Below are 11,243 nucleotides of genomic sequence, written 5' to 3'. Positions count from 1 at the left end.
AGGCCATGACACTTGACCTTATGTGTTTATCTTTAAAGAATGTATTCACAGGTTTTGCCAGTGGACAGGTATCGTGTACATTACCATTTCGAGAAATGATTTCTTTCATTCTGAAGCATCCTTTCAACTGATTGGATCAGAAAATTGTCAAAATGTCAATATCAACTTGAGTAGTTATTAAATAGGCATTGGCAACCATCTCTAATCACCTAAAGCAAATGGGCTTTACATACAGAAACATTCACGGATATCTGAACTTACACATGCACCCAAATTGGAAAAACAAAAATGCAATGGCCCCAAAAAAAGCATTCAGACAGTTTGACTGGATGGAAGTCTAATTAATTGATTAATTATGAATCCTCTTTGAACAATTTGATGCTGGACGTGTTGTCTGGTGCACTTATTACATAGGATTGATGAAAAATGAAAATGAGGATGACTGACTAATGAAAACGTACAAATGTCCACGGTCATTGACAATAGCCTATGGGGCTGCATGTCAGGTGAAGGTACTGGGGGGAACATGACAGCATTACATTTTCAGTAAATGCACAAGTTAACGTTGTTTTGGACACGTTTCTTATCCAATCAATTGAAGAGATGCTTGGAGATGATGAAATCTTTTCTTGGGATGTTAATGGATCTTTACTTGTCATACTGTAAAATCAGTGATGTCATTCATTGAAGAAAAACATATCGTCAGCTTTCAAACAGTCTGGACCTCAACCAAAATGAAAATCTGAGGTAGACGTTTAAGAAAATGGTCCATGACAAGGCTCCAACCTGTAAAGCCAATGTGGTGCAATCAGAGAAAGAGTGAGTAAAATAGATGAAGGGTACAGTTTTTCATCCACTAATGCCATTCCACAGAGTCTGTGGGTTGTTTAGAAGCCCAGAGGTGGTGCAAAAAAGTCTTGAAGTGTTCTTTTGTCTGTTTATTTTTCATGATTCCATATTTTTTTCCTCCGAGTTGAGTGATTCCATATTTTTTTCTCTATGCATGCTCTAAAAAATTAACAATTACTTACTAACGAAATTATTTTTCTTGATTTCTTTTGGTGTTTCTTAAAGCCAGACAGTTCCCCTTTAAAAATGACTTGAGGTTTGTGTCGTATCATTCATCCTTCAATTTTTTATAAATTAAAACAACTCAGTGAACATCCTCCACGACAGGTGATTCCATAGGCCTACTTTTTGCCAGGGGTGGTATAAACGTTTTGCTATAAAGTTCTTTTTTTTTTTTTACTGCTTTGGGTTAAATGAAATAATTATACAACATAGTCCGGTAAGGTATCACAATAGATATGTTTGTCTTGAGTTTGTTAAATTTTATGTCAAGCTTGTGTAGCAATGTAATCGTTCATTGGTAGAAAACTGGAGAATCGCAACACATCTAGAACAAAGTCGAGGGCCAAACTCAATATATTTTTTTTTAACCGGCCTAAAATTCTGCATACAGAAGGGGAATTGAAGAAAGATCAGAATTAAAGTTCATAATTTAGGTCTTAAAGCATCCTGTGATTCCCAACACCCACGTGCCATAAATTCTAGTGAAAGAAATGGTAGGCCTATATTAATGGGTTTTATTATATGGTTGTGACGTCATCGGTCGAATGCTCCATTCATTTCAACGGGGCTTCCCAACGTTCGCACGTCTGTTATTTTTCGATAACGGACGGGTTGGTCTATAACAGACCGCTGTCAATGGCAACAAGACTTTTCACTGCTAAAGCGACTTTTCAACAAGACTCTAATCTGCTGCTGTGATAGACAACACCTGTTGTCCTGGCTACCTAGCTGTTAGCGGTGTTCCTCAATGGCACTGTTTTGTTTTGCGCAGCAACAATCTTTTGACATTAAAAACTATAATAGACTTCACATTAAATAGGCCTAAAGAAATGTCCCCGCCATGTGTGAATCATTTAAGTATATCCATATAATAAGCGGGTTAACTTTCGGCGAGTCGGTCGCTTTGTGGAATAGCAGCACTTCAGAGAGAACAAGACCCCTCCGCTCCGCGTCGGGGTCTAAAGATTCTCTCTGTCGTGCTGCTATTCCACGGTAGCGACCTTCTCGCCGAACGTTAACCCTTACATAGCCTGCTCCTGTGGACAGTCAGAGACACCTGTGTGACATTCAACGCAGGTGATTTTGCTGAACAGTTGAGTGTCTGAAATGTCCATTATATTGATCAGCTGATTCAGAGTTGGTTTGATCAAATATCGTACAGGGTTTTCTCTGTCTGTAGCCAGGGTTGGTGTCAATTCCTCAGAGGTCAGACTCAATATTTTTTCTAAAGATGGGCTACACCTGTCAGTATAAGCCTATGGGGGCGTGTCTAATGTGACTACGAACTGAACTCCTGTATACACGAATTTTAGTATGTATAAATAATATAACTGCCCATGAATACATATTTTATTAAAATCGAGGTTGTAGTGTCATGCAAACGACATAATCATTACAACAGATACACCAAAAGCACACCGAAAAAAAAAAATCCAGAATTGAACTGTGTGAACTACGATTCCCATGAAGCACTGCGCCGCTCTGTTTGGCATAAAAACATCCTGCCGTTAACGGTTGCTAGCGCTTTTCGAATTGAAGGAGCAGCAGAGTGGTGGGGGTGCAAGCAGTGCAAGTGCAACTGAAGAGAAAAGGGTTACAGCACAAAGTGTGGGACTATACAAGCGTGAAGTATGGCAGACGGTGACAACAAAAGTGCGAATCTCATGGTAAGTATCAAGTTCAATAACTGCTCATTTCAGCCTTTGTGCGATGCTTTGTGTGAACAAGGTGCGTTGTATGCCGGAGCTAATTTGTGTGTAATGCTAGCTACGTTAGCTGATAATGCTTTTTCGATGACAGCTTGGGCGTGCAGATGCCCAGCTATTTTACGTCGAGTGAACCATGGCCAATTCATTTCTGGCGGTGTCTTCGAAACTGTTTAAGTTTTGCAAGATATTCATATTGCCGGTGATTGCCCGGCCTAGGGGAAGTGTTGGCTGGGTGTAGTGTGAAGGCGTTAGCATTAGTGAGGCTCGTAAAGCCGTAACCTAATTACGCACCGTTATCATTAGCTGGAACTAGCTAGATTTGCTCCATTCGCCAGGCCTGTCATTTGGCCAGATATTCCAGTTTGGGTTCATGACGCAAACCAGGTGCTTTCTTTTTTTACTTATAGGCCCCTGGGCCTCGTGGGTGCCGTACAAAAGGTTATCGTCCAACACTCATCGAATTCCAACCTTAGCTTAGAGTAACGCTAGCTCTAGAACTAATTTAGCTTCTAACCAGTGTGTTCCTTTTTTCCTGCTACGCAGAGATCAAGGTTGTTGGCATAACTGGGTGACTACAGGTGACTTGACGTTAGTAAAACAAACACAATCCTGTATTGTTTGTTTTGCACGTTGCATATAATATGGGTATATGCGAATATGTGTGTGTCCTATTTAAGAGTGATTCGTTATCAATAGCTTGGTCATTTGGCCACCACATTAAGTCAATAGTTAGTTACTAGTTCCGGACAAGAGTTGACGTGCAGTAGCTGCAGTAGCTGTTTCTGCATGACGTTTAATTGGCTGCATTGTAGTTAGCTAGCCGTTGCCTTATTGGCTCCATCCAATCTGGTGACTCCAAATATACAGTCCCAGCATTCCGACGTATATTAACCTACTTTAACAATGCAGTTGATTTATATGCCGAAATTAGCGGTTTCGTCCGGGGGGTTACGGTCTGAAAACAGTTGGCCATGGGATATTCTAATACAATGATGCATTGTTTCTCGAGACAGTTGCACAACGTAACGTGGAGGAAATGCTTTCGCTTGGATAGAGGGAGTGGGAGGGAAGCTTGAGTATGGCTGAGTTATGCTCAGTGTTTATGAACTCCTTTGTTTCCCAGTGAAGTTTTTTTTCTGTTTCATCGTGCAATGTCATCCCAGTAATGACTCGCTTCCTTATTTTCTTATGACGCATTTCAAACGCGCTCAGGTTTTAGGCTACTACTCGCCGCAGCGAAGCCCCCATCTTGCCCGCTCAGTCGCAGGAAACCCAAGCCGAACTTTTAAATTGAGGCATGATGATGTTGCCCTGGCGACCTCAAGAAACTGAGCCCCCGTAGAAACTCAAGCAGCCGAGTAGGGACATGGCTAAGCGCCATCCACAAGGAGCACAGCGTCTCCTGGCAAAACATGTCTGATTATGAACGCTGCCATCATGTACAGGGCTTTAAATGGTGTTAAATGTGCATGTTTTTGTCTTGCAGGCACAGGAGACAGCTCAGCTGGAGGAGCAGCTGCAGGGATGGGGTGAGGTGATCCTGGCCGGGGACCAGGTCCTGCGCTGGGAGAAGGCATGGTTCCCTGGAGCCCTCATGGGTGTCACCACTCTCCTCTTCACGTGAGCTCACCACATAGATGTGCTGCTTAGAGCAACACTTTTAGTGATGATGCCAGAATACCATGTGGTCTTGTAAGCTCATGGGGTGTTGGTGTGGAAAAGTAGCATGTCAGGTTCCACCTTCAAAAGCCTTTACAAAAAAAAACAGATTTTACTGGTGCCTGCACGTGACCCTTCGCCCAGACTCTTTGAAATCTGAAACACTCGGCTGCCGAGTCAGCAGAGTTCATTTTTAATGTTTTAAATGGTTCCTCTGTCAGTGTTTGTGGATTTTAGCAGCACACAATCTAACTTCAGCAGTTATGCATCATTTTATGTAAAATTCAACTTGGTGTTAACTCTATAATTTGGCATTTATTGATTCATGCATTGAAAATCAGGCATACACACTAATTCCCTGTAGTCAAACTAACTGTATAAATGTTTGTAATGTATTTGCAATGCACTTTGGTATAACATCAAATGTCCCACTCTTTCCCATGTTGTAATGTGATCAGCTTGATCTGATATGGACTGTGCTGTCTTACTGGCAGGCTTGTCTACTACTTGGACCCCTCTGTGCTGACCGGGCTGTCCTGCACCGTCATGATTATGTGCCTGGCTGACTACTTGGTGCCCACTCTCGCTCCCCGGGTCTTTGGCTCCAACAAGTGGTGAGTAGCGTTGCATGGCGAGAGGGAGAGAAAAGGTCAAGACCATTATTACCTCAGCGCTGGGACACTTCAGTTCTGGCATGTCAAGGAGACCGCTTGCATGACTGAAATTCATAGAGTTCGCAGATGAATGGTTTGCTCCTTCATGTTTTTTCTCGACCCCGCTGTCTGATTCTTTTGAGAATTTATTGACATGCCTTAAATGGCCTTCTCTAACCTGGTGTGCAGTGAGGCATGTCTGAACAATACTTTCCTCAGCCCTCTTTTTTTTTTTTTTTTTTCTCTCTCTCTGCCTCAAGCACTGGTATAGGACGGCAGATAAGTTGGTAGGCTGAAGATGTTAGTCAGCTGTGTCCTCCTCTCCTCTCCTCTGTGCTGTCCAGCTGGCATAGTCAGTTCCTTGGCCTTCCAGGCTCCTGTCTCCATGGCTCTGCTAGCCAGAGCTCCAGCCTGTATTCAGTGACGAGGGCAGTTGGTATTCTGTGTCTGGTGTCAGGGACCGGACGCTCGCCCTGACTCGGCAGTTACCAGCTCAGCTGGGACACACACACACGCATACAATCCCCTTCCCCTGTCGCTGGCTAACAGCAGACGGCCCAGACAGTCTCTGCTGTCCAGCCACTCCTCGTGCTCCCTCATGCGAGATGACCTGACCTTCCGGGCTTATTTTAGAATGGCTTTCGTTCTTTTTTTGTTTCTGCCCCGCCAAACTATGGATGCTGGCGTTGGTGCATGGTTGCACTCCATGTCCTTAAATAAGATGTGTAGCCCTTACAAGCCCTGCTGAAGGCCAGGGGCCCACACTCCCTGCCCCTTCAACTGCCAGCCCTTGGACTAGTAGGCAGACACTGGCAAGAGGAGAAATGTTGGTCATAATAGTAGTGTGTTTTGGAAATGTCTTTAAATGGTGATCTTCCTACAGCCACCATAATGCACAGGGTACTGTGGCGTCATCCTATGTGTGTTTAACATGGCTAGGTTTTTGGTTTTATTGTATGGCTATGCAATTTAACTTATCTGCCAGTCAGATGCATCATGTTTGCAGATCAGTTTTGCATTTGAAGCGTGGCAATGCAATTGCTTTGCAGCTAAATGTTAACCCCTTCTTGATTGCTCTTCCGGCATGTGAAAGGGCTGCTCTGTGCATCGTTATCTGGTTATATGGTTTATCCAAGTGTCTGGAACCTTGCCAAATTTGGCTGTCACAGCTGCTAACCATACTAAAAATGTTATCTTGCACGCTGTAAGAACCAGGTCGAGCAAAATGAGGCCCTCGTTTTGGTTTCCCCATCTTTCAAAAAAAAACCTTTTCCATAAATGACACCCTTCTGCTACATTTTTCCTCTGACTTGAAGTCACACCTGTCTGCACGTACAGCACACCTCGAACATTCTTTTCCTCTTAAGGTACGCCTTCCCTACCTACACAAATGTAGGTCAGCCAACAGCTGTACTACAAAGTATATTTTGGTACACATTGTAATTTTCGCTGATTTGTTACAGTGGTCTTGAACCTTGAATTGCTTTTGTGAGGAAATGTATCTATTGCTGCTTTAGTAATGGTGCTGTTGTGTATGTAAGGAGTGTTCCCCCAGAGGCATATAAATGTGTGGTGTGTGCGTTTCAGGACGACGGAGCAGCAGCAGCGCTTCCATGAGATCTGCAGCAACCTGGTGAAGACCCAGCGCCGTGTGCTCGGCTGGTGGAAGCGCCTGTTCGCACTCAAGGAGGAAAAGCCCAAAATGGTACAGCTATAGCTTGCTATGGTCACGTCCAAAATGTTGTACCAGGAACGCCACGATCCATGAGGGAACCCTGGTTATCATGAAATATCAAGAGATGGAATTTGAAATTTTGTGCATGAGCAGTCAGTGTATCATGGGATTTCGTAGCATATAGTGCAATACCAAAACATACAAGCTCTCTTTGTTTTAATTTTGTATTAATCACTTCCTGCTTTAAAATGTGCAACATTATAAAATGCTGAACACTTCAAGAAGCTTCTCGGCTCAGGTTCCATTTGGCTCCCACAAAAAATGTAATCTATGTTGTGCACTTTCTTTTACGGAATGTCATGGACATTTTTTGGGCAGGGAAATTCATGGAATTTGAAGTCTTGCTTGCAGTGGGAACCCTAGTTTACCCTCACTACATGGTACATGAGTTGAATACTCATTCTAGTGATGTTACTCAATTTGATTGGTCCACAGTTTTGGCATGCCCTGAGCCACTACCCCCTTTTACATGAGTTTCATTAGTCTGTTAAGGAAAAGATGGAGTAACTGATTTCAACATTATTCTCCGCAACTTTCAAATGATGACTATGAGCTATTCACGTTAAATTCGATTTTCAGCTCTGATCAGGCCCAATTTGTGTAATGGGATTTCCCAGCCTTTTGCCCCTCGCTTGGCTTGTGCAAAGTAGTCAGCTGATCTGGCTTCTATGCAAGAATTTGCAGTTAGTGGGAAGCAGGGTAGTGATGTGCACATGACTGAATATTTCTGTTGCCCTGGGTTCCTTTTTTTTCCCCTCCTTCCCCTTTCTCCATCTCCCCTATCCTCAATGTCACCACTTCATTCTCCTCTCCTATCAGTGATGTAACTAGATTGTCTTTTGCTTTCCTCTAGTCGAATTTCTGGTCCTCTGACTTGATTCTGTTTCTCTCCTCCAGTACTTCATGTCGGTCATCAGCAGCCTGGTGGTTGTGGCCTGGATTGGACAGCAGGTCCACAATCTCTTCCTCACTTATCTGATCGGTGAGTATTTCAACTAGCTTTTTGTGTGACTTGTCAATGTTTTACAACCAGAGAAGTTGGCATGTGCAAATGAAGTGGCATATCTCGAGTCAGAATTGTTACGGGTTCAATTGTTGGCAGAGTCAGTGACGCCATCTCCTAACTGTCTATGCAAACCTGTAAAGAATAGGCGGTCAACTGGATTCCTTTAATGGTTTTCTTCTGCCCTTCCTCCCTCTGAGACAGCGAAAGTTGTTCTGTGAGTTGGCCCATGTCTGCTTGACAGGAATGTGCTAAGCAAATCCTGTTCTCTGCTGTGCACTAAGTTGAATGAAACAAGTGTGCTTAATGCTGCTGGTCATGTGCTTGTGTGTTGTTTGCTTGGGATGGAGAGAAGGGGAGAGGGAGAACAGTGCCACCATTTGCTTCTCCCTCTCTCTCAAACGCCCTGAAGTGTTGATGCTACAAAACCAAGTGGAAGGAAAACCGGGTCACAATAATGAGGACGTAAAAACAGGTCACAGTTGGATTCCAAAAATACACTTCTTATTACCTTCCTCTCATTAGTGCCATGCAGCACCCATGGTAGAGGGCTTTCAAAGGCTGTGCAGTGTGTGTGTGCGCGCTTGGCACGTGGAAGCTTTGTGAATCGCAGGGCATTGTTCGAAGTAGGGCTCATTTTAATACCAGAACAATCTGGTCAACTGATGCTGCACAGACGTCTGCATTTAACTCGGCCCGTCTAAGCCTTTCCAAAGACATGAAAACAAAGGATCTCAGATGTCATTGAAAACACTGGTGTGATTTGGCTAAGTTGGCCCAAGTTGTGAGACAGAATCTTCAGATGTTTCGCACAAGGACATTTGATGGGGCACTAGCTCATGCATCCTGTGAGAAATGTCTTTGGGATTTCTGCCATAGCAAGTTTTGTCAGTATGTGGCTAGGCTAGAATGCCAGAGAAGGAATGTTGGCTTGTTGGAATGCCTTGATTGCAGGGGAGTAATTTGGGTAAACACTGCACACTTCTGCAGTTGTGAAATGATCAATCAAGACTTCTTCCTATGTTTCACAGACAACATCTCCTGTGTTATTTAATCAAAAATGCAGTGGTCCTGCACAAAACAGGTTTTTGAAAGAGCATCTGGTTAAAGTCAAGGGATAAGATATCTTATCAGCTAAGGATAAGATCAAGGCACAGGGTCTAGTATTTGTGATCCCTTTGAGTTGACTTAAGTCCATGATTCATGCCACCTGTATTTGACCCTGAAGCTGTGCACAGGCAGGGACAAATGGAATGCTAAAAATAATTGAAATGCAATGTAGTTATGGACTGTTGAGCTAGCCTTGGTGGTGTTCAGTCGAAGTCTCCCTCTTTGAACTGCTCCTTAAGATCGACGGTTGGTGCTTTTCAGAGCTTAAATTCATTCTAGGGTGTTAACAGGGTACAAGGAAGTAAATCCTCGTTGCTTAATGTGAGCAGGCCGCTTGTTTAAAAAGGCCTCAGGCAATGAAAGGCCTACATGCCATGAGTAGTGTGCATTTTCACTTTCGGGCTGCTTTTCTTCTCCCTGCTTCCAGTAAACATACCTTGATGCCTTTTGTCTTGGTCACCTTTTACATACAACTTGGTAGTATTGATCCCCCGTCACACTCATTAGTGCCTACTTTAACATTTATTTACTGCAATCAGCAGGATGTGTTAATCAAACAGGTTTCTTGAAAGCGGCTGCTGAAGTGTAGAAATCAGATACCACTTGCTTTGCTAATGGCAGCATTCTGTAAACTGTAAAAATGCTGTATCATTTTTCTGGCTGAATGTGTACATTGACTAAATTTCCTCAGCATCACTGGGTTGTGTTCATGGTGCAGTGTTAAGGAAGTGCAATACTGCACATATCCTTCCTGAATGTAATGTCGTCAGTGCCTGTCTGAAGCTTGTCTTTTGTGTGTCTGCAGTGAGTTTCCTGCTGCTTCTACCTGGCCTCAACCAGCACGGCATCATCACCAAGTACGCCGGCATGGCCAAGAGGGAGATCAACAAACTGCTCAAACAGAAAGAGAAGAAGAACGAGTAGAGGAAAAGTCGATTCAACTGTGGAGGTGTTATTTTTGTGGTGATTTTTGAAGAAGGAATTGTGCAAAAAGTTTGAAGATGGATAACCAATGCCGCTCCCCCCACCCTCTCCCCAACACCACCTTGCTCAGATGAAGACCAATTCGAAAAGCTCTTGCCAGAGCCAGACTATAGTCCCATAGTCCTGCTCTAGTCTGCAGGTGGGGTGTGCTGACTTCTCTTTTTTTTTGGTTTTTAAAGGATTTGCATATGCATGCAGCATTCACACTGGGTTTCTCTTTGCTGCCTGCAGCAGTCTCACCCCCATCCAAGTACCGTAGTTCTGCTCATGTCAGCTTAGGCACGGGTTATGGTTTTACAGCATCTGATGTACATCGACCCATGTTGCTATAAGTAACTTCTAAGTCTGAATTCTTTTTTTGTTTTGTTTTTCTAAGTTAATGTTTTGTGTTTTCTTTTCAAAGCCATTCCCATTTCTTAAAGTAAGGGAGGCAACTACTATAGCAGTATGGTGTAGAGCCACAACCGGAATATACTTTAGATTGCCCTTTAAGAAGACCCGTGTGTGTTTTTAAACTATGGACAGTAGCCTTAGCTTTTTTTTTTCTGTGTTCTGGGTGGCGGTGACGCTGATATAGAGTCCACTTGGGTTGGTTGCAACAGCAGTAGTTGCTTGGTATCATTGTTTTTTAAAAACTTAAGATTGCACTGACACTAGATGAAACTGGAGTTCCAAGCTGTCCGTGTGTGTGTGGAGAATCACTGCTGTACTGTTCACTGTTAGGCCCTGTGCTCAGCATCCCAGTGATGCTTCTGCAGCGCTCATTCGCTCTCTCGTTCAGGTCACTTTTGTAAATATGTAACCTCTTACCTTTTCTTTTCTCTTTGTCTTATCCATGTTTTACCTCATTCGAGCCCTCCTGTCCTGTGTGTTTTCCTGCCCTTTTCTTTCAATCTTTTTTTGACAACTATGAAATTAATAAAGTCTGGTTTAAAATTGGAACTTGGTGGTTTGTTTAGTGTTGACGTCTGATGCGTGCCTGGTAACAGCTCAGCTCTTGAGCTAATGTCTGTTTAGTGGTCCGTTTATCAGACTTGGTCATTTGAGATGGGTCCTTGATGAGAGGGGGAAAGGTGACTGCTGGCTACAACAACTTAAATGGAAGCTGTAATTTGTCACCATGCAACTTTTGTCGTGTGTGTTACACAGCCGTGGGAAAAAAAATATAGACCACTTCCAAATTTTCTGTTTTTCTGATTGTACCATGAACCATGTGTTCGAGTAAAACGAACATTGTTGTTTCATTCTATAAACGACCAACATTTCCTCAATTTCAAATGAATGACATTTGGAGCTTTTTTTGGCTAAAGATTACAACT

General features: G+C 43.2%; 1 protein-coding gene across 1 annotated transcript; it reads left to right on the top strand.

Annotated features, from left to right (window-relative positions):
- Window positions 1–2,596: 2,596 nt before the first annotated feature.
- arl6ip1 (ADP-ribosylation factor-like 6 interacting protein 1) lies at window positions 2,597–10,866 on the top strand. Its single transcript, XM_063221550.1, has 6 exons — window positions 2,597–2,738; window positions 4,267–4,400; window positions 4,934–5,053; window positions 6,680–6,797; window positions 7,725–7,809; window positions 9,746–10,866. Exons 1-6 carry the CDS (start codon window positions 2,703–2,705, stop codon window positions 9,862–9,864), a joined length of 612 nt encoding a protein of 203 aa, XP_063077620.1. The 5' UTR covers window positions 2,597–2,702; the 3' UTR covers window positions 9,865–10,866.
- Window positions 10,867–11,243: the final 377 nt, after the last annotated feature.

The sequence above is a fragment of the Engraulis encrasicolus genome, chromosome 2 (genome assembly GCF_034702125.1).
Source record: "Engraulis encrasicolus isolate BLACKSEA-1 chromosome 2, IST_EnEncr_1.0, whole genome shotgun sequence".
NCBI classification, from domain to species: Eukaryota; Metazoa; Chordata; class Actinopteri; order Clupeiformes; family Engraulidae; genus Engraulis; species Engraulis encrasicolus.
Note: the sequence above shows the minus strand (reverse complement) of the source record. Positions and strands in the feature narration are given on the sequence as shown.

Excerpts from the sequence above, each read along its gene's own strand:
- arl6ip1 (XM_063221550.1), top strand. The coding sequence starts at position 2,703 with ATGGCAGACGGTGACAACAAAAGTGCGAATCTCATG. Across the intron at positions 2,739-4,266 it reads ACAAAAGTGCGAATCTCATG|GCACAGGAGACAGCTCAGCT; the intron begins GTAAGTATCAAG and ends TTTGTCTTGCAG. Across the intron at positions 4,401-4,933 it reads GTCACCACTCTCCTCTTCAC|GCTTGTCTACTACTTGGACC; the intron begins GTGAGCTCACCA and ends TCTTACTGGCAG.